This window comes from Electrona antarctica (assembly GCF_951216825.1).
Source record: "Electrona antarctica genome assembly, chromosome: 10".
NCBI lineage: Eukaryota > Metazoa > Chordata > Actinopteri > Myctophiformes > Myctophidae > Electrona > Electrona antarctica.
The window spans coordinates 26,229,907-26,255,114 of NC_136791.1; the positions used below are offsets into that span (position 1 = coordinate 26,229,907).

At 42.5% G+C, this 25,208-nt stretch overlaps 1 protein-coding gene across 1 annotated transcript; it reads left to right on the plus strand.

The window, feature by feature from the left end:
- Positions 1-5,864: 5,864 nt before the first annotated feature.
- Positions 5,865-24,142, plus strand: LOC306930778 (L-threonine ammonia-lyase; the record flags this gene model as incomplete). The annotated part of the gene is made up of 11 exons (XM_079511874.1): positions 5,865-5,986; positions 11,682-12,003; positions 12,881-12,997; positions 15,567-15,808; positions 16,476-16,641; positions 18,836-18,935; positions 19,311-19,386; positions 20,044-20,169; positions 20,713-20,880; positions 22,982-23,039; positions 23,892-24,142. 11 exons carry the CDS (start codon positions 5,865-5,867, stop codon positions 23,988-23,990), a joined length of 1,596 nt encoding a protein of 531 aa, XP_079368000.1. The 3' UTR covers positions 23,991-24,142.
- Between the last annotated feature and the right edge of the window lie 1,066 nt (positions 24,143-25,208).

Consider the following 25,208-nt stretch of genomic DNA (forward strand, 5'->3'; position numbering starts at 1 on the left):
TCCTGGATTTCGAACCACATCTCCTTGATTTGGTCTCTCGGAAGTCTTTAGCAGGAATTAGGAAACCATTCATTGGCCCTACAGGTAAGTACAGAAGTGTTTCAGTGAGCCTGACCGAGACATCAGCACCTCTCATCAGATGACACTATAGCAGTGGTTCCCAAAGTGGGGTCCGGGGACCCCAGGGGTCCTTGAGGGAGCTATGTATGTGCTGTCAGGCAAGGAACACAGTGACTATTTTAGTTGAAAAGACTAACATTACATAAAAGTTACACCATATGAGAAAATGAAATTATATTATACGAGTAAGACGCCCTGAGGGCATGCACGCATCCGCCTGGGTGACAGCAGACTGCTGGGCGAGCGCTGGCAATTTGGCATGGGGAGTCAGATCAACATAGCCTATGGCATATACTGTATGCAGCATGTCTTGAGTGTACAATGTTTGATGAGGTCAGATCAATATATGGAATGTCAGAACAGGTCAGCTCCATATATCAGATCTAAGGGTGGCAGCGGGGGCACTGTCTTGAGTGTACAGGGTTTGATGAGGTCAGATCAATATATGGAATGTCAGAACAGGTCAGCTCTATATATCAGATCTAAGGGTGGCAGCGGGAGCAGTGTCTTGAGTGTACAGGGTTTGATGAGGTCAGATCAATATATGGAATGTCAGAACAGGTCAGCTCCATATATCAGATCTAAGGGTGGCAGCGGGGGCAGTGTCTTGAGTGTACAGGGTTTGATGAGGTCAGATCAATATATGGAATGTCAGAACAGGTCAGCTCCATATATCAGATCTAAGGGTGGCAGCGGGAGCAGTGTCTTGAGTGTACAGGGTTTGATGAGGTCAGATCAATATATGGAATGTCAGAACAGGTCAGCTCCATATATCAGATCTAAGGGTGGCAGCGGGGGCAGTGTCTTGAGTGTACAGGGTTTGATGAGGTCAGATCAATATATGGAATGTCAGAACAGGTCAGCTCCATATATCAGATCTAAGGGTGGCAGCGGGGACAGTGTCTTGAGTGTACAGGGTTTGATGAGGTCAGATCAATATATGGAATTAATTCTGTATTGGCCTTATATGGAGCATGTCACGAGGCGTGACAGACTGATACTGACAGGTTTGGCAGGTTTTCATAGTAAACTGGGACCTACAGTCGCAATTATACTTAATTGGTGCCACATGAATATTATAGTTACACTTTTGACATTTCATTTGAATTTTGACAATAGGATGTAAAAAATGCAGGTAGTCATTGAGATGTGTGCCAAAGGTCAGTTTGTGAAAAACAGATTATCTCTCCCACACACAGAGGATCACCTGGTCATCTATAGTGTCACGCTCATATGTTGTGCAACTCCTGTTGCTTTTAAATGCGCATATGAATAAAGATAACTTAAACGACTTGACATTAATGACCTCACACATGCTGGGCATCCCATGCAGCTATAGTCCACTACACTACACTACCAGTGGATCTTAAATATTCGGTTAAAGGAACCCTATATTGATTAGGCCGTGAACCTCAATTTGAAAACATTTTGTATCAGGTGAGGTGATTCAATATTTGTCAATATGTTCCCAATATGTTCCCTGCTGTGGGGCGGCACTGGCAGTGGTTCAGGGGTAGAGTGGGCCTGCCGTAGAGCAGCTGGGAGGGGGACCGCCAGGTTGCCATTTGATCCCGGGCTCCCCTAGCCTCGCAGTGGCCAGATGCCAGTGTTGTTTTTGTCGACTAAAACTAAGACGAAAAATGTTCGTCGACTACCTTTTTTCACTGACAAAAACTAAATGGAATCCGTCAACAAATAAAAACTAGACTAAAATGTTAGGAAGGGACTAGTAGACAAGAGATCCACTATAAGTCATTTTACACACTTGCATGCTGAAAATAGCAGATCTACAAGCTCACAACGCGTCAGCGCGACGCGTTGTTGATATATACCAGGGGTGCCCACACATTTATGACGTGAGATCTACTTTCAAAATGACCAGGAATAGGGAGGGGGGAGAAATTATGACAGGCAGTTTCTGCTGTCAAAATATGCCCCCCCGTATTTAACTTAAACGCCCAATGCATTCTCAATGGCAATAGCACAAACTTTGCCATGCTACTAGTCCTACATACTTACACCTAGAAACCCCATTCAAACCTATTTAGGTTCATCTTACGGTGGACATGTTTGCCTGATAAGAAATCTTTGAAATGTTTCATAGTTTTAGAAATATATAGTGCTTTCAAATTTGAGAAATGTATAATGGGGCTCAATGGCAGATATTGGTCACGTCAAAAAAGCACTTTCACCTAGAAACTCCATTCACACATTTTATAATTCAGCTTACTGTGGAGACACATGCTGGAACTTTTTACTTTGAAATGATTTGTAGTTTCGGAGTTATTTAACTTAAACGCCCAATGCATTCTCAATGGCAATTACACAAACTTTGGCATGCTACTTGTCCTACATACTTACACCTAGAAACCCCATTCAAACCTATTTAGGTTCATCTTACGGTGGACATGTTTGCCTGAAAAGGAATCTTTGAAATGTTTCATAGTTTTAGAAATATAGTGCTTTCAAATTTGATAAATGTATAATGGGGCTCAATGGCAGCTCTATGGCACGTCAAAAAATCACTTTCACCTAGAAACTCCATTCACGCATTTTATAATTCAGCTTACTGTGAAGACAAATGCTGGAACTTTTTACTTTGAAATGATTTGTAGTTTCTGAGTTATTTAACTTAAACGCCCAATGCATTCTCAATGGCAATAGCACAAACTTTGGCCCTGATTTGGTGCCTTCCTTGCATGGTTTCCGCCGCCATCGGTGTATGAATGGGTGAATGTAATGCAATAAAAGCGCTATGCACCATTTACCATTTCATATAGTCGATCTACAAGCTCACAACATTGTGCATTGTGAGTGGCAAGCTTGCAGATGGGCTGTAGCTGGGGATAAAATAGCTAATAGATAAAATAGCTGGGGAAAAAATAGGCCATAAGTGTTTAGCTACGGGGAATGGGGATTCCCTGGAACCCCCTCAAGGAACACACTTTGAGAACCAGTGCTTAGTACACTATACAGTACATCCATTCTAAACACTCTAGGCACTGGAGTTCAGTCAGTAAGTGCAACAGGGTGGTAATCATTCTTTTGCTTGTGTTTTCTTAGGGACAGGGAGGTTGTTTTTCTTCAGTTGAGTAGAGTAAGGCTATGCTAGTAAAGACATCTGCACAAACTGCACATCATGCTCTGAGCACTTGGCTGAGTACACCATATTGGCCAGGTGCCTTGTGTATGTACTGTATATATGCTTTTGAAGGGTTTACACATACATCCGCCCTAGATATTTATAGCTGCATGGGGCCCTGTGCATGCAGTAGGCCAATTTTACATCTTCCCTTATTGTCTCCACCAGGCCGAAGGCATAGGGAGAGTATGTTTTGCACTCCATCCGTGTGTTTCCATCCGTCCGTGTGTGTCCGTCCGTCTGTCCGTGTGTGTGTGTGTGTCCGTCCGTCTGTCCGTCCGTCCGTGCACCACTAACCCGGTCGATGCCAAATTTTGCACACACACTCCCTGGATGCCAACGATGAACCTGTGCCCCAAATTAACGGCCTGTTATAGCACCACCAGGAGGCCGACTTTTGAAAAACACATTTCCATCCTAATTGGCTAACATTGGCTTTCAAAGTTTGCAGGATTGGCCCGTTTTGAACAAAAAGCCTCAAATCATGAACGCAACGTGGAATTGACGTGAAATCTTTCACAGACTTTCCTACTAGGCTGAGGAATATATCCCACCCTTTTCATATTGGCGCCACCAACAGGTGGATTTTTGCAAAACCCATTTTTGGAACAAAACGCCTCAAATCATTCAATTGCCATCCAAGGTGTAAGAAGAAATGGCACCCTTTTCACATTGGCCTATTATAGCGCCACCAGGACGCCACAACCTGATCTGCCCTGGTGGAGACCTGTGCCCCGAGGGGCACTTTATCTAGTTATAACTCATGATGCCATGTGTCTGCATCATTGACCGTATACTGCTCACTCAGTTCAGAGAGGAGAGATACCTACGTCAGACTGAATAGGATCTACGCTACCTGCTGTGAGTTGGCAGCACCCATAGGAATTATCCTTCTTCCCTAGCCCTTTAAATCTATCTGCCGATTGGTCGTCTGCCCATCCCTCTACCTCCGATCCATCCTCACTCTCACTTTCTTTGTACAGCGTTGCTAATCCCATCCAATACAGTAACAGTAACACTGGTATCATTTGTAACACACTGCTTTATGTTCACATCAAGAAGCAGGCGTTATGTCAATAACAATGATCTACAGCTGAACACTGACCAGCTTGAATGGAGCTGGCCTTAAGCTCGAGGGCCTCAACAGTAGTTGAGGTACACCATAGGAGGGAGTTTTACCGACTTTCCCTCTAATCACCCAAGTGGGCATGAAACAAGGCAATGATCTGGTTCATGTCCATTTCTCTGATGTTAAAGGGCTACTATCAATCACACTGCTATTGTGCAAATCAGTTAATTGTTAACGGTTATATAAAATATTTACGATGCAACCCATACTGACAGAGAAAACTCTGGCTAGTCTTCACTCTCGCTTCGCATCACACAATTCCCCTGAGGTATTTTGCAGCCACTGGCCTGGTATGCCCACGCTATAACATCAAGGACAATGTCATGGTGGCCACCGAGGGTAGCAGCTAAAAAAAACACTATAGCTTTCACTTTCACAGAGTTTAGGCCAGTCAGTGACATCACTGGGGTAAACATCTCAATACAACGTAGGTGGCGTATCGCATAGACCGAAGTCTGCTCAGTGATAATTAGAACGTTATCCATACTAGAGAGGTGCCCGTGGGGCCTCTACGGCGGAGCCCGTTGGGCACTGGCCTACTTGGAATGATGCAAGTTGGAAATGTATGCCCAACCCAGATATTTTCTGTGTGTCTCTGTGTCCCTTTATTCCTATATATGGAGTTCTGTGTCAGCCATGCCCAAATATGGAGTGTTGGGATGTCAGAACAGGCCAGCTCATGGAGTTCTGTGTCAGGCTGGCATGCCCAAATATATGGAGTGTTGTGAGGTCTGAACAGGCCAGCTCCATATATGGACCCTGGGCATGCAGGGGCCCGGTCCAGAGGCCGGGCAGAGGCCTTTTTTGGGGCGGTTCTGGACAACCGTGGGTCCGACCGACTTGGCACTGGGCACTGCACCCCCTGTGGTGGTGTGGAACATGTGTTTCGAATTTGAACAGACACGTACACACAGAGACTTGGTGCATTTATAGTTATATTAGATAGCAAATATTTAACTACGAGATGTTGAAAATCCTGATAGGGTCCCTGTAAGGCAAGGCTACGCACCCCATTATCCCTCATCTCTGATCCCCAAATCACTGCTGTCCCCTCTGGGTGAGCCAAGATCTTCGTCCCCAGATAAGCCATAACTCTGCATCTTACAGTAAGTCTCCTTACACTGTCTGATTAGTGCTACGTCACAGAAGGGGTGTGTGTAAATACAAGTCTGGAGGAGCCCAGGAATAGAGACCTGGGAGGGGCCATGCATGCATGCAGCGAAGACTGCATGGCCACTGGGCCACCAGGCATGCATCTGAGGGTAATCCCTCCTTAAATAAGCCCTGGGTGAATGAAAGGAGGGGAGGGACCCACGCAGGGCAGAGAATGTTAGAGCGTGGGAGCATGACCAGTCAGTGTCCTCTCCCTCGGACACGCCGCATCGGTTGAAGGAATAGAGGGATTTAGAGAAAGAGACAAGAGGGAAACACTTGGATTGTATAGCCTGGGATAGAGAAGAGGGGCTGTCCAGGATGAACTTTGCTGCTCAATTATACAATTATGCAAGCTACCTGGTCGAGCTACCGGTACCGGAGCGGGATTTCCCCAGCGTGGGAAATAATGACTACGAGGAGAATGACCCCTTCTGGCAAAGGTGGGAGGTGCTGACCTTGTAGACCCTATAGATCCCTTGAGGTCACCCAGACCTATAGCTGCCCTTCATCGTGGCCTTCCCTTTAGACACACCGTCCAGCAGCCCACCCATGCACCGCTCCCTGCTGCAGACAGATAATAAAAGGCCTCCCGTCGGAAGAGCTGACAGCATCCTCAGTAGCCATGTTTTCCCCCTGACCCCTCATCCACCTCTCCATTCCTCTGCTCTGCCTCATGCACTTGCTACAGCGGTTCCCAAACTTTTTTGGCCGTGCACCCCCTGTTACCTCATGACCTATAGGTGATGCACCTCCCCCACATGGAAATATATGAACACCTATTTTTTATGCAACATATGCACGTATATCGTGTGACATTAGAAATTGGCCGCCTGCATATTTGTTGCATAAGCTATATATATATATATATTTCCTATATATCCGTATGCACATATATGAACTTGAATATGGCATATTATGCAGCATAGGCTATATTCTGCATCATACTATAATCATAATTCACTCAATGTCTGAATGAATGAATGTATGTCTGTCTGTCTGTCTGTCTGTTTGTCTGAAACACTGTCGTAGCTCCTCACTGGCTGCACCAATCGCTCCAACTTTTCACACAGGCATTGACCAGAATATTATGGAGGTAATTTATTAGTGAATTAAAATTTCCCATCGACTTACATGGGAAAATGCAAAACTTCACATCAAGTATTTTTCTCTCAGAAACGGTCGGAGCTACAGTTACAATACTTGGTAGGGAGGTCCATAATAATTATTACAATTAATGTAATACATAATTCAGTCGGCCTCATGGTGGCGCTATAACAGCCCATGCACTTTACATTTTGCCTTATAACTCTTGAACCGTAGGTCACAATCAAAATGTCACTTTCCCACGATTCCTTGGGTCATGCCGCATCTCCCCATATAGGCCACGCCCATTTGCGTCAGGATAGATTTTCCGCCATTTTGACTTTTCTTCAAAACACACATTTTGCTCTTCCACCTACAGCTTTTGTGCAAATCTCACAAAAAACGGTACACGTGATCTCTGGACCTATCCGATTAAAACACCACAGGCAGAATTTTCATAGTCTGTATCGTTCGGCTGTAATCAGCTTCCAAAGTTAGTGGGAGGGGCCTGTTTCACACAAAATTACACAAATCACGAACGGAATGTCCAATCCATCTTTTTGGGGGATAAATCCGCTATGTTAGCGTAGCCTACGTGCGCTATAGCGAGACAGGACAATTCCCTCCCAATCAGTAATGTGATCTATTACATCGCATCACCCACTAGGGTTGGGTGACGATACGAATCTATCGTCAATCGCGAATGTACGAGTCCAATCGCCGAATATTTTTATTAGGCGATTTTTCGGGACGATTATTTTCTTTTGCAAAATATTAGCCCAATTAACCTGTAAAGTGTGAGCAACATGTGAATCAATTTGGGCCAGCAAAGTAGTAACAGCGGCCGGGTGGAAAACCCCTCCTCCCGTTATAATGCTCCCAGTCCCCGCACCGCAGCATCGGGGAACACTCTGGCAGCCAGAGTAAAGGCTGGGAGGGACCGAGCCGAGGGAGGCTACTGTACTGTAGCCTACATGTTGTTTATGCTCCGGAGTCCAGACCCATGCAGTTTAATAATATACAGTCACAACAGAATGCACACTGCTGTCTCGTGTCTCATCACAATCCCAATGCGCTACCCGTGAAGTCGGGGGAAAATAAAAAACAGGCTGCTAGTGTAGGCTCGGGGATCGTTAGCTTAGCGCTTAGCTTAGCGTGTAGCTACTGATTCAACCCACTGATTGAACTTCATCTCCGCCTGTAATCTAGGTTATTTTTTTATTGACAACGTGAACGAACCCCGACACCAGCGCTGCAAAAATAGACAGATCTACAAGCTCTCAACGCGTAGCGAACGGCGCTGCAAAAACAGGCAGGACGCGATGCCTTGAGAGCTTGCGGATCAGCAGCAGCACTCCGAGCCTCCGACGGTGCGGGGAGGCAAGCGTTCTCCGGGGAGGAGGAGCAGTTACCAGGGCAGGCTACATGTTGCTGCGGCTAACAACACTGTCACCAACCAGTGGTTGTGATGTTAGCTTGGCTTGCAGCTGCTTGCCCGTTCCAACTTCACTTCATCTCCACCTGTAACTTATTTTTTATTTTGTTACCCTGGCTGCGCACTGCGCTGCAAAAATAGACGGATCTACAAGCTCTCAACGCGTAGCGAACGGCGCTGCAAAAACAGGCAGGACGCGGCGCATTGAGAGCTTGTAGATCTGGCTTTTTTGCGACCTGTAGTGAGCTGTTCTCACTTTACTTTTATGACACGAATATATCGTCCATCGGCGATTTTTGGACAGACGATGGGCGATTGAAAAAGATTGGCATATCGCCCAACCTTATCACCCACACTGTACATCATTTGGTGTTCATATATTCAGAACGGGTAAGGTCTAGTATTTAAAATATAAAGCACCACCATTAGCCTTTTCATGTGACGCACCCCATAGAAGGCGGCTCGCGCACTACAGTTTGGGAATCCCTGCATACAAGCTATAGCCTTGAAAAATATACTTTAATCCTCCTTTAATTGATTCATTCAATAATAATTAATTTACCAATCAATCAATCAATTCCCCAATGTCTTCCTTTTCCACTTCCTGCTCATCTACTGTAAATCACACAATCATGGAAATCAATATCCATGGTGAACAAAAACCTTTTCACTTTAAGCTTCGCAACTCCATAACTCAAATATAGACTATGGCGGGGACTACTGGACAGACAGACAGACAGACAGACAGACAGACAGACAGACACAGTGCCAGGGAATACCTGGATGAGATTCTAATTATTGCTTGGACAAGGGACTCCACCTGGTGGCCTGTGGAAGCCAACTGTGGATGCTGCTAGCTAATAGCACCTATAGAAGTCCACAATGTGTGACAAAATGAATTACGTCAATGGAATCTAATTTTGCATTATAATTTATAATTAAACACAAATGACATACTTAAGTCAACTTGAATTTTTGCAACTATAGGGCTTAATGCTATTGGAAAATGAGTGTCAGAAGGACATTATGATTTTAGTATACTTTCATGTGACTGACACTAACACTATGTTCTGGTGCAATAAACCCCACCCATGTTGTTGTTTTGTTTTTGCTTCGAGGAGCTAAAAACAAAGCTTGTGGAAATGCCAATAATTAACATACAGTTGACATTAAGTAGAGTAAGTAGATAAACCACACAACCTTACTCGAAGCAAACCTTCGGAATCTCAGTCAGGGGATTAAAGATCGGGTTAATGTCTAATCCTGTTGCTTGTTTATACTGTAGCAATGTGTGGACGGAGACATAGATAATTGTACTTTGAAAGATTATGCAATCAAAGTCTGTCCTTTACCCGAAGGACAATGCCGGATGAATGATGGAAAAAGTTAGTTAGCTTCCACTTTACAACTTAGATTGATGCTGGTATAGTGCCACTAGATAATAGTCATTATCAATCTACAGAGCTATTATCAATCATATTGCCTTTAGGCCCTAAACTTTCACTTTAATTGCAGTGTGTCCTCTACACATTGTAGGTGTCGAAGTGTTCAATAAATCACATTGAGTCAAGTATGTGATCAGTCAATCTGGGAGGAAGTTAGAATGACATGAAAGGTCCATTAGTTTTGTCTGTGCACGTGCACGCGTGCGTGCGTGCGTGCGTGCGTGCGTGCGTGTGTGCGTGCGTGCGTGTGTGCGTGCGTGCGCGCAAAAAGGAATAGCTGCAACTTTTGTACAGTATCAGTGAACTCCTTTGTTAATTTAAGGGTTTCTGCGACTCTGTGTAGTTTTGTGTAGCCAGAAGAAGTGAGATCTCCACCTACTGATATGTCTTATTAGTTGGGACTTCTAAATTCAACAAATATATTGGCTAGTGCAGGGCAGTGTTGTTTTTAGCTGCAAATTTAGATTTTAGTTTTAGTCACAGTCTCTTGAATTACATTTAGTTTTAGTCACATTTTAGTCACCCGTCATGTTTTAGTCGACTAAATATCATAAGATTTTAGTCGACTAAATCTACAGTTGATTTAGTCGAACAAAATGTATTTTGGCGGGCCTTGATGCCGTCGTAATGACGTCGTAATTTTACACTTGCTGAAAATAGCTGATCTACAAGCTCACAACGCGTCGCGAGCTTGTAGATCGGCTATTTTCAGCATGCAACTAATTGTAAAATGACTTATACTGGATCTCTTGTCCATTAGTCCCTTACTCCCTTCCTAACATTTTAGTCGAGTTTGTATTTGTTGACGAAATTGTCAGTATATTTAGTCTTAGTTTTAGTCATCATAGCTTAGTTTTTATTTAGTTTCCATTTAGTTTTCGTCAGTGGAAAAAGGTAATCAACATTTTTAGTCTTAGTTTTAGTCGACAAAATCAACACTGGGCTGCAGGGGAGAAAACCAGTGCTGTCTCTGATCGCCTGGCTATAGGTGAGATTACTTTAGTATATGCCAGGGGTTCCCAAACGGTGGTGTGTGCACCCCTTGTGGTGCGTGAACGTCCTCTATATAGGGGTGCATGACATGAAAAGGGTAATTAAGCAATATTACACGAGAGGGTGTGGTTTAACGTGATTATTGCCACGACAGTGATGCGGTCAGGAACGAGACGTAGTCGAGTTCCGCAAGCATCACTGAAGTAATTTTAGTAATTCTAGTAAGACTAAAAGTATTTTAGCAACTTAGTCTTAGTGTTACTTTTAGTAGCAAATTCTGATTTAAGCTCAGTCTTTGAACAATCCATTGAACGTTAGGCCTGCCTAGGCTACTTAAACTATCTAGTCTTCTTAGCCAACTAAAAAAATAACACTGGCATAAAATAAACTAAAACATAATTGCTCAGACTCTTCAACAAAGATGGCAAAAACAAACATTCTTTGTTCTGTACTTATACATACAATTGTATAGTACAAAACACTGAAGTCCTTAAACCAGAAACCTATAACGCTAACCCTAAGGTAAATGGGGAACATAGAACCTGGGGAACATAGGGATGACCCCATGCTCAGCTACTACCCTGGGTAAATAAAGGAGAGAGAAAAAAAGTTGGGGAGCGTCCGGACCGCTAGTATATGCAATCATCAGAGTACAGAGTATCAGCATAATAGTGAATGATCTGTGTGAATCATCCAGTCCTGCAGTTCAATATCATTGCCTCAGCAAGGTCATACAGTATAGGGGTTTATCTCTCTGTTGTCTATTTTGGTTCCCAATCACGTGTAATATACAGAAGATAAATTGTGAACACTTTAATAGGCTATGCTGCAAAATCCTGAGTGGTAATTAAATATTGATGCATGTACTGTCAGAATCAAATTAACATTCAGGATTTTTGCTGTCTGTGTATGTGACATCCATAATCTAAAATATTGTCTATAGCCATTTCGTCTCCCAGTTAATTTAAGTTACACTTTTTTATTTTAAAGCTGCCATCATTTGTTTTCATTTTGGACTGTCAAGAGGTAGAGGTCACTCTTTTCACATAATTATGATTATGTAGCCAATGAACTCGTCATTTTATTCTTATCCAAAATTCTCTCTCTCTCTCTCTCTCTCTCTCTCTCTCTCTCTCTCTCTCTCTGTCTGTCTGTCTCTCTCTCTCTCTCATTCCAAAGAGAGGAACTGCGCCTGGGCCCCTGTTTCAGCGGAGACCTCGTCTGCAACGGCACCGCTGGCCGCAGACCTACCCTCATCGAACCAGAGCGTCTGAAGGACTTTGTCGAGGAGGAACTCATCGATGGCGACAGCAACAACAAGGTTAAGGAGTCGGTGGCGGCCCCTGGGATCAAGCTCATGGACCCCCCCAAGAAGACCAGAAGAGCCAGCATGTTCAGCGCCTCCGTTGACAAGCCTCCACCCGAGTACCACCTCCGATTTGAGGACATTAGTGCCGCTGCCTTCAAAATCCAGTCAGGGATTCAGAAAACCCCCTGCACGGTATATATATGCCAGCATTGTAGGACTTTATACACGAGTATCCTTGAGTCCTCTGAATGCAGGGTTGCCTTCCGAGGGTGTCACTTTTAAAGCCTATTCATACTATTCATTAGGGATGCCGCCGATTAATCGATTTTCTGATTAATCGTCGGAGTCTCCGAAATCGATAATCGATAACCGGCTCCTCCTGTCGAAGTGTCCTTGGGCAAAACACTGAACCCTACATTGCCTCCAATTGTCAGAAACTATATGTTCAGGTAACGGAACATCTAGGCCAGTGGTTCTCAACCTATTTATACCGAAGTACCACCTCAGAAAATATCTGTCTCTCCAAGTACCACCATAATAACTGATGTTAAAATACAAAAACGTAGACCTGCCCCATCCTATCAACCATGTTCAGTTAACACAGGAAGGAATTTTAATGTATTCCTTCCTTGTTGTTTTTTTGGTTTTATTCCTAAACCAATAATGCTGCTGCTCTGATAAAGCTCTGTCTAATCACTAATCAGCACAACTGATATTTCTAATGTGATTAGTCCGTTCTCAAATCTATTAACGGCTAGGTGTGCCGTCATGCCAATTTCAGCACGGCTGGAGAGCCTATTCAACCAATTTGCTTGATCAGACGAAGTTGAACTACCTGTAGTAATATTTCATTCCACTGTTGTCTTTTTTATCCTTTTTTGGGGCGACTCCACCAGAAGGGGACTCAAGTACCACTAGTGGTACATGTACAGTACCACAGGTTGAGAATCACTGATCTATAGGCAATCTTCATAGCTAGATGTTCAATAGAAATTGCTTATTTCCGGCGCTTAGTTAGTGGCATGCTTTGAATTGACAGCACTGCATGGTGCCTGCTTTGTGTCTCCAGTACTCCAGACTTTCCAAACAATATGGTATGGAGATCTACCTGAAGAAGGAACACCTCCAGTACACTGGCTCAGTGAAGGAGAGAGGAGTGCTGTACCTGCTTACCTCACTCACACAGGTAAATAGGCCTGCAAAGAGAGAGAGAGAGAGACATGGACGATATTGGTTCATTATGGCGATACGATACGATTCAATGATTTAAAATCGATACAGTAACCTGTACCCAGTAAATCTGTGTGAAACATGTGGATAGTGCAGGTTTTTTTAAAGGAAAAATGTATGCATATGGATACTGTTATAAATAAACAGTGATTCTCTGTCAAATGCATAGACATTATATTTGAACACATAATAGATAAACCGTATACCTTGACATGAACACAGAGAATACATCGATAAACAAAGTGTAGCGATATTGAATGGAAATGTAATTAAACCCCTCCTTTCTTTTTTCTTCTTAAAACGTTTCGATACCGATTACTTGCATTGCAAAACGAGACGATACGATACAAAGTCAATTTTGCTGTTTGTTTACATTTCGATATACTCGATATACAGTACGATTCTCTAAATTAAAATCGATTTGTCGATGCAGTTACTATATCTTTGCACCCCTAGGCTATAGCTGCTTACCGCACTCACACAGCTAAATATAGGCCTGCAGAAAGAAAGAGAGAGAGAGAGAGAGAGAGAGAGAGAGAGTAAAAAGAGACTGGATACCAGTGTTGTTTTTGGCAGAGAATTTCCATTTTAGTTTTAGTCCTAGTCTCTTGAATAGTTTTCTCACATTTTTTGTCCCATTTTAGTCACCTGGAATATGTTTTAGTGTTAAGGTCATTACACACTGGCGAATTAGCGACGCGATTTATTCGTGCGAATAATTCGCCTTTTTTTAAAACCAATTGAAGTCAATGCAAGCTTCCACATCAGTGGCGAATGTGCGAATGTGCGAAAATGCGACCGTTTTCGCTCTTTATTTGTTCGCTCCGGTGTTCGCTCCGGTGTCGAATTTTTAATTCGCGTCGCTAATTCGCCAGTGTGTAATGACCTTTAGTCTAGTTTTAGTCGACTAAATATCATAAGATTTTAGTCGACTAAATCTACAGTTGATTTAGTCGACTAAAATGAATTTTAGTGGGCCTTGATGCCGTCGTAATGAGTGTTTTTACACTTGCTGAAAATAGCAGATCTACAAGCTCACAACGCGTCGCATTCAGCATGCAACCAAGTGAAAAATGACTTATAGTGGATCTCTTGTCTACTAGTCCCTTCCTAACATTTTAGTCTAGTTTTTATTTGTCGACGGAATTATATTTAGTCATCATTGCTTAGTTTATTTAGTTTCCATTTCGTTTTTGTCAGTGAAAAAAGGTAGTCGACGAAAAAAGAATCGTCTTAGTTTTAGTCGACGAAAACAACGCTGCTGGATACTGTGCCTACATGTTTCTCCTTCTGGACATACTGTAGTGTACGTCATAAAGATCTGATGAAACGCACACAACAACACAGCATTTTCCAGAAAATGGAAATATACAGTTACACGGTTGTACAAAAATAGTCCTTATTATGGCTTTAGCATGGCTACACACAGATGTGGCTTCTCGCCACCACTGAACTCCTACAGGGACAGAAGAGACAGCCAATCTTCTTAACGGAGGGAAAAAAGAGCAGTAAATCTGAATAAATATTGTCTGTCTGCCTCTAATCTGTCCTAGTGTTTGTTTTCATACGTCAGTATTTGTATTCTGTGGCAGGCAGTTCAAAGCATATAAGGATATGTTCACATTCTAATCTACTTGGAAATGCTACAAACAACCTATATAGGCAGTGGTGCATTAAACATGTTCTCTGTTTCAACAACAACAAAATATATGCCCTGAAATCTATTCTAATTTGAGCGTAGAAATGAGGTTCCCTTTTTGAGGTTTTGAGGTTCCCCAATTTATGTCACAGCCCCTCTGGTCATTTTATGCAAAAGACAACAACATAATGTGAAGTTGATTCTAAAATATTCTTTTCCCCTTAATTTATTCCTGCAAGCATTGCGTGAGCCTGTTTCTTATGTGTGAGCGTGTATTTATATGCAGGGCTGCACTAGGCGTTACCAAACCCCAGGATAAAACGGGATTTCATTTGTGCTGTAATTGAAAATTGTGTAAAGGAGTTCTGTCTTGGCCCCCCGTCCTGGTTTCAGGGCCTGCCGAGTGAGTGGCACCGCCTGATGTCGGCTGTGTTTGTATTACTCCCACCCGGTCTCTTAGGTCTGCCTCCTCCATCAATCTGAAAGTCCTTCCAGCCTGTCAGTCCACCATAAAGTCTCTCTGTGTCTGTACGTCTGTAATCCACTTTACTCGAGAACCGTTCTCCCCGCCGACTTCAAATTCGCCCCACGCGTTCCAGCCTGTCAGTCCACCATGGGGGTCAAGAGCTTTCAGCCGCTCTCTGGAACTACCTAGTACCTCCCCCCTGATATTAGAAACATGGACTCAATCACCATATTCCAAACCCACCTCAAAACCCACCAGTTTAGGCAGGCATATGGCTGACCTCTGTCTCTTCTGTTGCAAGCTGTACTTTAGTTTTTGCTTTGCTTTTTAACAGTGTTTTCTGAAAGGGGCCTTATGAAACAAATGTATTCTTATTATTACTCCACTTAAACCTCACCTCCACCCATATGGTCTCTTCAGGAGCAGCAGAAGAAGGGGGTGGTCGTGGCCACAGACTGTAACTTCTCGATGGCCGTGGCCCATCACGCCATCGAGCTGAGGATCCCCGTCTTTGTCATCATGCCGTCCTGCTGCTCCTCGCCTCGCCTCAGGACCTACAGGGACTACGGTGCCTTGGTCATCTCCTACGGCAGCGCTGCCCGGGACTCACAGAATCACGCGCGCCATCTGGCAAAGGAGAATGGCTACCTCTACCTGCAAGAGTGAGTCTGGCTGACAAGCACATGCTTTAGTAGCAGGTTGCATAAACTGGGTGATTGTGGGTGCAGTGTGTAGAGACAGAGGTGTCTGGAAGAGTTAACAACTTCAGCCCTATTTTATACTTTCACACAATGTCACCTATATGATAACATTCCCAAATAGGGATGCCACATTGAAAGTGGTTAATTAAGCAATATTACACAAGGGGGTGGTTTAACGTCATAAATGCACGCCTGCGATGCTGCAGGAGCTCTGAAAGGCAGCGCAGAAGTGCATTAATGACGTTAAACCACTCCCTCTCGTGTAATATTGCAATTATACAACAGTTACGCTTAAAACTAAGATATTCGCTAAAAGAAAAATCTCCCAAGAAACTCGCTAGCCTAGCAACCCAGTCTGCTGCACTCTGGGAGAACAGAGAAGCTGATTTCTTTGTTTTGACTATAGGTGTTCCATCATGCTCGTTTGAAGCACGGCTAGAACGGCCGTTTCAACCAATCAGATTGCTTCCTCAAAATTACCTGTTGTATAAGTCATCCAACAGATTCTAACCTACGGTGTAATAAGTTACGTGTATACACGCCGGTTACCTGCTGCGATCCATAGCCTGTTTTAATTGAACTGTTGTTGCTTCCCCCCCCCCCCCCCCTCTTGTTGTCTTACTTCCAGAGATGACAGTGCTGTGTACCTAGCAGGGCTAGGCACAGTTGGCATGGAGATCTATGAGCAAGTGCCCAAACTAGATGCAGTGGTGGTGCCCGCAGGAGGGCAGTACGGCCTCCTGGCTGGCACAGCTGCAGCCATCAAACACCTCAGCCCTCGCATTATGGTCATAGTAAGTTCTGAATACTGTAGCCATGGACAGAGCGCTATGACTATAGCTGTATACAGTCATACATAGTCATATATAGTCATACATACGTGGGTCAGTGACGTGACACCCCTAAAAAAGTGTTTTTTAAAAACCTTTAAATAACAGGAATAAAAATCATTTACTTTTGTTCTACTCACTCTCATCTTTATGGAAACATATTTTGTTTTTAGATATTTTATTGGAATCAGAATTTATTCAGCATTTTGTTGTACTTGTGCCTAAAATCATCATATGGTGTGACATGACAATAATTGTTTATAAAATGAAAATGGAGTACAGCTTTCTTAAGTTACTCACTTTATCAAAGTCCTTTATCATAACTAACCTGTAATCCACTATAGTTTTGTGAAAATTTCTTAAATCTGTATATTATTTTCGTAATCAACACTCAATGTGAGGCCCATGTTGTCGGTCTTTCAACATATTTTGTATTTATTGTGACACAACTTTCTCTAAAATTACACAAATATTTGTGACTCTTCCTGATACTATTTGCTATGTAATCCATGAACATTAATGGTTTCATCATTAATAAAGGTATGATTTTTTCACTATTTGGAACGTCACACCAAATGATTTAGTGTCACACCGTATGATCATATCTTCATTTCTCAAAGCAAACTGTGTTTTAACCTACCTATTAGTGAGTACTGAACTTTACAGATTGATTAAACAATTACTCAGGAAAAACAGCAACAGGAAAATTGCTTTAACATTGAATAACATGCAAATGACTGAATAAAACAAAATTAAACACATTTTATTGTGGATAGTTGCAGATTTTAGGTGAAGCTGTTTAAAACAAATGTTTAAATGGACAAAAGAAACATGGGTCTTTGTTATTTATTGTTATATCTGTAGGAAAATACAGTTTGCATCATATGGTGTGACAAAAAAGTCATATGGCGTGACAGGCAGACAGTCACACCATTATGATATAGTGTCACACCATATTATGTTTTCTGCACTTAACATAACCTTGAGGCTACTAGCTACACATTAGCATGCTAACAACATGCTAGCTATAACAAAGCAACATAGATTTACATGTAATTATGACCAAAAAATCTAATAACTTTAGCTTTTTTAATGAAAAAGGTGTCACACCCACAGACACTCGGATGAGTCGCATTGCTCAGCGTTCCAACAAGATCGTATTTCATGGAAATATTAAAATGATAATTCACCACAGACACCTGTCATGCTATTGTAATGCAAGTGCTGAGCAGCCTTACTGAAGAAGGACCTCTCTATCCCAATGGGTGTCCAAACAATTGCCTGTTGAAATTTCCCAAAATGGTGTCACACAATATGATTTTGGTTTGGGGGACAAAATCTTTTTGATCAGAAATTACTGAAAACATTATGCTTGGACTTTGAAAAGATTAGGCTCACAAATAGACATCTATATTATATTTATGGAATTTTTAAAAGAATTTTAGCATTTTTCCCCCTTAGTTTTATTCAAGTTCCTACTTTGAGAAACAGGGCCAGGACAGTCGCACCATATGAGTTTTGCTATGTTTGGTTGAAAATTCTGAAGAAATGAGGAATGAAATGTTTTAATCTTGAGTATGTTCACATGAAGCATAATGTCCTGCACAATATTCAGAAGGTTTTTGACAAATATATTTTTTATTTATACGCGTTTGACACTGAGGACAGCAAAGGACAGCATGTCACGTCACCCACCCACTACATACATACATACATACATACATACATACATACATACATACATACATACATACATACATACATACATACATACATACATACATACATACATACATACATACATACATACATACATAGATTTTACAGCTCTAGCAATGATTCTCAACCCGTTTAATTTCAAGGACCCCCGGTTTGACATGCATATTAGTCTACAGACCCCCCATGTAATGGCATTTCTATCTCTGAGACCCCAATTTAAATTGTAAAATCAATGTTAATTTAACTCTGAGAGTTACACTCTCATTGTTACAGACCCATAAGGGTCCATTTGGTTCCAAACTATTATTTAGCTGGGGACCCCCTGGAATTCCCTTAAGGACCCCTGGGGGTCCCCGGACGCCACTTTGGGAACCACTTGTCTAGGAGACTATCAATTTAATAAAATGTGATTTTTATTTGTTTTGTTTTTGTTACACAGGGAGTTGAACCAGATGGATTCCCTCTTCTGCTACAGTCCCTAAAGACTGACCACCCAATCAAAGACTTACACAGCACCCATAACAAGAAACTATATGGAGGTCATTATATTTCAAAGTTCATTTTACTATCTGCAAGTGATAACAAAATAAACCTTGGCTAAACTATGGTTTCAATGAACACAGATTAACCTTCTGAGGAATCATAATATCAGAACCTATTAAAAATGTACACAACGGCAGTTGGTGTTTGGAAAGATATAAGTAATAGATAGTCATTTATTATGGGGAAAGGTCAAATAAAGTTTGTATTGTATAAGTTTGTACAGACCAAGGAAACGGCATGATCTTAACATATGTTCCCAAAAGTAACCCCCCCCCCCCCAGAAATGAATTCCTGAACTTCGATAGTGGTATGCATAGAATTTGTCTGAACATTACCACGTTCTTATTACATGTCTCTTCTGTTTCTGTCAGACCTTGTGGAACATTCTCTGGGTAATTTCACCTTTCAGCTGGCAAAGAAACAAGTAGACAAGGTCATCTCCGTCAGGTACTAGGTTTTTTGTATTACAGAATATTTTGCACTTCTAAAGAGTTACTTTCCCACACGCCTACTACTTTCTTTCTTATGAATCATCTTATGACCTTGATTTACAGAGCAGTAAAGTTATATCTATAATTATATAAAGTCTCTCTGTGTGTGTACGTCTGTAATCCACGTAACTCGAGGACTGTTCGCGCCCACCGACTTCAAATTCTCCACATGCGTTCCACACCCCCACAGGGAGTGCAGTGCCCGGCCTTGAGTCGGTCGTCCAGAACCGCCACAAAAGGCCTCTGCCCAGGCTCTGGACAGGGCCCCTGCCCAGGCCCAAATTGGCCAATTGGTCACACATGATCACCCTCACATCACAATGCTGTTCTGACATCTGCATAGACTCAGACACAGACATAACTGGGTGGGGCATGCATTTCCAACTTGCATCGTTCCAAGTAGGCCAGTGCCCAACGGGCACCATTCTAGTATTGAGTAATTAAATGAGTGTTTCCGAGACAAAACACACATAGCATTTGGGACATAAAACGATCTCCTCCCCATTTACAAATCCATAGTTTTGTAAAGCACTCTGCGTGATTACAAATTCTTCCTTTGACCTGCTGGCGTAACCTCAGAACATTCCTTCATGTTATTCTCTTTCTCTCTCAGTGAGGAGGACTCCCTGATAGCCATGCTGCGCTTCCAGGAGTTTGAGCGCTCCACCGTGGACACAGACGGAGCAATGGGGCTGGCAGCCATCTTGGCTGGTAAACTACCCGAGCTGAAGGGCAAAAAGTGGGTCAGACTGGTTCTATTACAAGCAGTTCTGTTTGCCTTTATTTAGCTTCTAAGGTTAGGTCACCCCCTCAAGGCTGCACAATGCCTTCTAAGGTTAGGTCACCCCCTCAAGGCTGCACAATGCCTTCTAAGGTCAGGTCACCCCCTCAAGGCTGCACAATGCCACAGCAATTATTATGCGAGAGAAGTTGCTGGGGAAGAGAGACAAATACATTAATACATTAAGTGCCGCCTACTGGACAAAGGTGGTATGGCGCTTCAGTGCCAGGACTTTCTGGCCATGATTCCACTATGATGCGCTTCCGTTTGTGGCTTCCATCTTAGATGCTATAGAATAGCATCAATGCTAGCAAGCTAAAATGAGGTCCATACTTGCTCTAGAAAACGCCAGTGTTCCCATCGCGCTCACCAGCGCATACATGGCGCAAAATGAATTACTCAGGACGATTGTCAATGTGTTAATGTGACAATCTTGTCGCCTACAGATGAAGAAAAGCTTCCATCTCACTGTGTGTGTTTTTTCTCTCCTTTCCGTAACAGAGTAGCAGTAGTGGTAAGCAGTGCCAACATGGAACCGGAGCTGCTGAGACAGTGCATAGAGAGGGCCTTGGTTCTGGACAACCGGGTCACTAAGTTCTCTGTGCAGCTGGGAGACAGTCCCGGGGACATGGCCAGGCTGCTGGACTTCCTGTCCAGAGAGGACATCAGGTGGGTTTCACACCGAGACATTTTTCATGTCAAGAACCCCCAAAATGACACTCATTAGTCCCGCAGACCCCCATTAGAAAAGATATGCCAGGGACCCCCATAAGAGAAGGGTTATTTTGCAGTGATTTTCATTTCAAGGACCCCCCAGTTTGATACAGGCTACGGACTCCCATTTAATGGAATTTCCATCTCTGAGACCCTTATTTGTATTATAAAATCAATGTTAATTTAACTCTGAGAGTGTACAAATGGAACCAAATGAACGGGTCCATTTGGTTCCATTTGTACACTCTCAGAGTTACAGACCCATAAGGGTATTTTTGGTTTCAAACTATCATTTAGCTGGGGACCCCCTGGAACTCCCTAAAGTACCCCTAGGGGTCCCCAGACCCCACTTTGGGAACCAATGCTAGTGTAGTAGATGTAGGCTCCGTCTCAAATCCAACAAGGCGTCGTTTTACCCGATACCAAAGTAAGGACATTCTCATTAAGATACCTTGTTTGTCAGTAGGTATAGGTTAACAAAAAAATAATCTTGTCAAACCAACAAAGACAACATGTGAGTTCCACATCCTGTAGCCTAAATAGAAGCCTATGCCTAAATAGATTAAAGATATGAAACGTGAATACGTGATGAGGTGTGGCGGTGGTCTCTTTGAAGAGTCAAACCACACCGTTCAGAATGGGTTAAAGCCCTACTCTGATCAAACATAAGGTCAAAATGTAACGACGCGTTGTGAGCTTGTAGATCGGCTATTTTTAGCAAGTGTAAAAACAGTCATTACGACGGCATCAATAACCGCCAAAACACATTTTAGTCGACTAAAATCTTATATTTAGTTAGTCATAGTCTCTTGAAACGTTTTCATTTAGCTTAACGGCCAAGCTACACCAGGCTTTTCTCGCGCGTTTACCCTAAACGCGAACCCCGTACGTGCGTTGTTTAAAATAGGACTGGACCTAAATTCAACGCACGCGTTTAGGGTAAACGCGCGCGTTTTGTGCGAGAAAAGCCTGGTGTAGCTTGGCCGTGAGTCAGATTTTAGTCAGTCAACTAAAAAATGAGAACGGAACCGCAGCATTGCTGCTGACAGGAATCCTGTCAGCAGCAACCTGACACACCTGGCCTGACACACATGACCCGGTTCACCTGATCATGCCTGAGTAAAAGGGAATCTTATAAAAAAAGAAGGAAAACTCCTTAGACCGAGACTTAAGAAAACATTTTTCCTTTTATTTTATCATGCTCATAAAGTGCTCTGTGCTCAAAGTGCAATTAAAAAGCAAACGTTTCGGTCCTGACCTTCGTCAGTGCTATATGATTTTCACGGACACAGAACTTTTTCTGTCAAAGTTTCCCTTATGTTTTTGAGACCACCGCTACCGTAGTCAAGTTTGAAAAAAAGGACGGCGCAACAGTTTTCTCAGTGCTTTCATGCCTGAGTAAAAGCATGGTTTAGCTGGCTTCATGGCTGGGGGTTCATAACATACGGAGAGAAATGAGAACCGTATTTACTCTGTTCCCTATACTTCCATTCTTTACCAGGCCCAGCCTGGCCCCGTTTGACTGGTCTCATGCTTCACACATGTCACTTCTTCAGTGTTGTTTTTGGCAGCAAAGTTTGATTTTAGTCATAGTCTCTGGAATATGGTTTTCATTTAGTTTTAGTCACATTTTAGTAACCTGGAATGTTTTAGTGTTAGTCTAGTTTTAGTTGACGAAATATCATAATATTTTAGTCGACTAAATCTACAGTTGATTTAGTCGACTAAAATGTATTTTGGCAGGCCATGATGCCGTCGTATGGTCGTAATGACTGTTTTTAGACGTTTTACACTTACTTGACTTGACGAAATTGTCAGTATATTTAGTCTTATATAGTTTTAGTCATCATAGCTTAGTTTTTATTTAGTTTACATTTAGTTTTCGTCAGTGGAAAAAGGTAGTCGGCGAACATTTTTCGTCTTAGTTTTAGTCGCCGAAATCAACACTGCTTCACACACCTCACTTCTAATTGTCTGCTCTCTGGGTCTCTATATACCTATTATCTAACTCTCTCTCTCTCTCTCTGCCGGTCTGTCTTTCACTCTCTCCTCTCAGATTGTTGGATGTTTGCCACCGGAGGCACAGTGACATGTCAGAGCTCTTTAAGACCCAGGTAGGCACCAAGCCCCCAGTAAGGCTATCCAACGTTGAAGCTGCCACTACCTACTGGCGAAATGTGGAATTGCAGCACTTTCATGGAGGTGGACGCACATGCGTAAGCATGTGCGTCCGGGGCTAGGCTAGGTCCGGGGCTAGGCTATTCTAAACTTCCGCTCGCTCGAGCCATTGAGTTATAATTACTTATAAATACTTCCGGCTGTCTTCCGGGTGCTTCAAAACGCCACTGAGCAACTTCCACTGAAATGAATAGCGGGGCTAACGCTCCAGTTCGGTCTCTATCCTTTTATTACTCTATGGTAGGTACAGTAGGTAGACCTAGGGTAATGTTCTGCACACCCCTTATACTACAGTAACTAACTCCAATCCACTCAGCTTATTTTTTATTTTATTTCTATGGAAACCATAGCTCCATTTAAAAAGAAAAGTGAGGGGCGCTAATATATTAAAGTCTAACTCATGTTGATTACTAGGTGATGTAATGGTGATATAAAACAAACGGTGCCAACACAAACATTAAATGCCATTAACAATAAAGAGACAATATGACTTAATGAGGGACAATATGACGTACATTTTCCCAAACATTAAACCTGTATATAGGAGGGGCTAGTGCCCCTCAAAAAACAAAAACAACATCAGATAGGTAACATTTTTGTTGGCAGGAATGGAAATACTTTCCTGTAGACAAAATCATTTGTGCAGTTTACTTAAAAGTCGATATATCTATCCATATTACGATATATCAATGTACATGCATGCATTTGCCTCCCACAGTGTTAACTGGATCTGTGTGTGTGTGTGTGTGTGTGTGTGTGTGTGTGTGTGTGTGTGTGTGTGTTAACAGGTGGAGTGTGTGGTAGAAACCCGAGATAAGGCACAGAGCCTGCAGCTCCGCAAGTCACTGCATGAGCGCTATCCTTCTATTCACTGGCTGGACCGGTGAAAAAACTAGGGGTGCACGATTATGAAATTATGACCGATATCCGATCTCCGATTATTTGCAGGGTCATATCTGCCGATGCCGATTCTGACCGATTCAGATTCCACAATGGAAACAAGCCTATGCCCTAGGAGCATAGGCTTGTTCAATCAATAAATAGCTAATACTCTTTTCCAAGTGTGTTTTCACAATTGAATGACTACTGAATGAGATCAGTACACAAAGTAATTGTAGAATTATTTTTCTTATTGTTTTTTTGTATTATTTTTTTGCTGGTGAAAACCGATTAAATAATCTGTATTATGTTGAGACCATTCCGATACCGATATGGCATTTTTATGGCCAGGCCCATTTCCCATTATGCTACCGATTAATCGTGCATCCCTAGAAAAACTAGAAAAACAGAAGAACTACATTTTCAACACACAAACACACACACATGGTATCATATCCGATACCTGCTGTATTGTAAAATAAACGTGTTGGTGGTTGTGAATTAAAGTGAATTAAAATAAACACAGAAAAGCCTTGAGATAAGTAAGAGAATTATTACTTCTACGAGACTACTACGGCTACTACTACTACTATTAGAGGTCATGTATTTAGAAAACAAAGTAGGTAGTGGGTACACTGCAATATTTTGAATTTGTGTATAGTGCTTAAAGATTGGCATTAATACCAGAGCACTTGTCTTGATTAGCTACTGTCCTGTGGACACAGGTAAGGATATGCTGTAGAACAGTGCATGGTTCCCAAAGTGGGGTCCACGACTCATAGCCAGGGGGTCCACGAAATAATTCAGAATTTATTTTTTCTTCAAAAATGGCAGTGAATTATGGTATGTTTTAATACAAATAGTTCCAATGGCATCTAAATGTAAGGTTGCAAATATGCTTATCAGTGTTGCGAGGATGAGGGGGACCTGGAAAGAATTCTTCCCCCCAAGGGGTACCTGGGCCAAAAAAGATTGGGAACCCTTGCTGTAGAAGCAGGAGTGCCCAAAAGGTAGATTGTGATCTACCAGTAGATCACAAAGGCTGTGCAGGTAGATCACATGACATGGCCCTAAAAATATTAAAATTAAAAAAGGAAAATTGAATTAAGGTGACTTGATTGATTGACATCATATAGGGCCTAGTATCAGCACAAACCCACAATGCAATACTTTGTTTTCAAGAGTGTTGCGCACAAATGTCAGTAGCATTACAAAAGTTATACAAA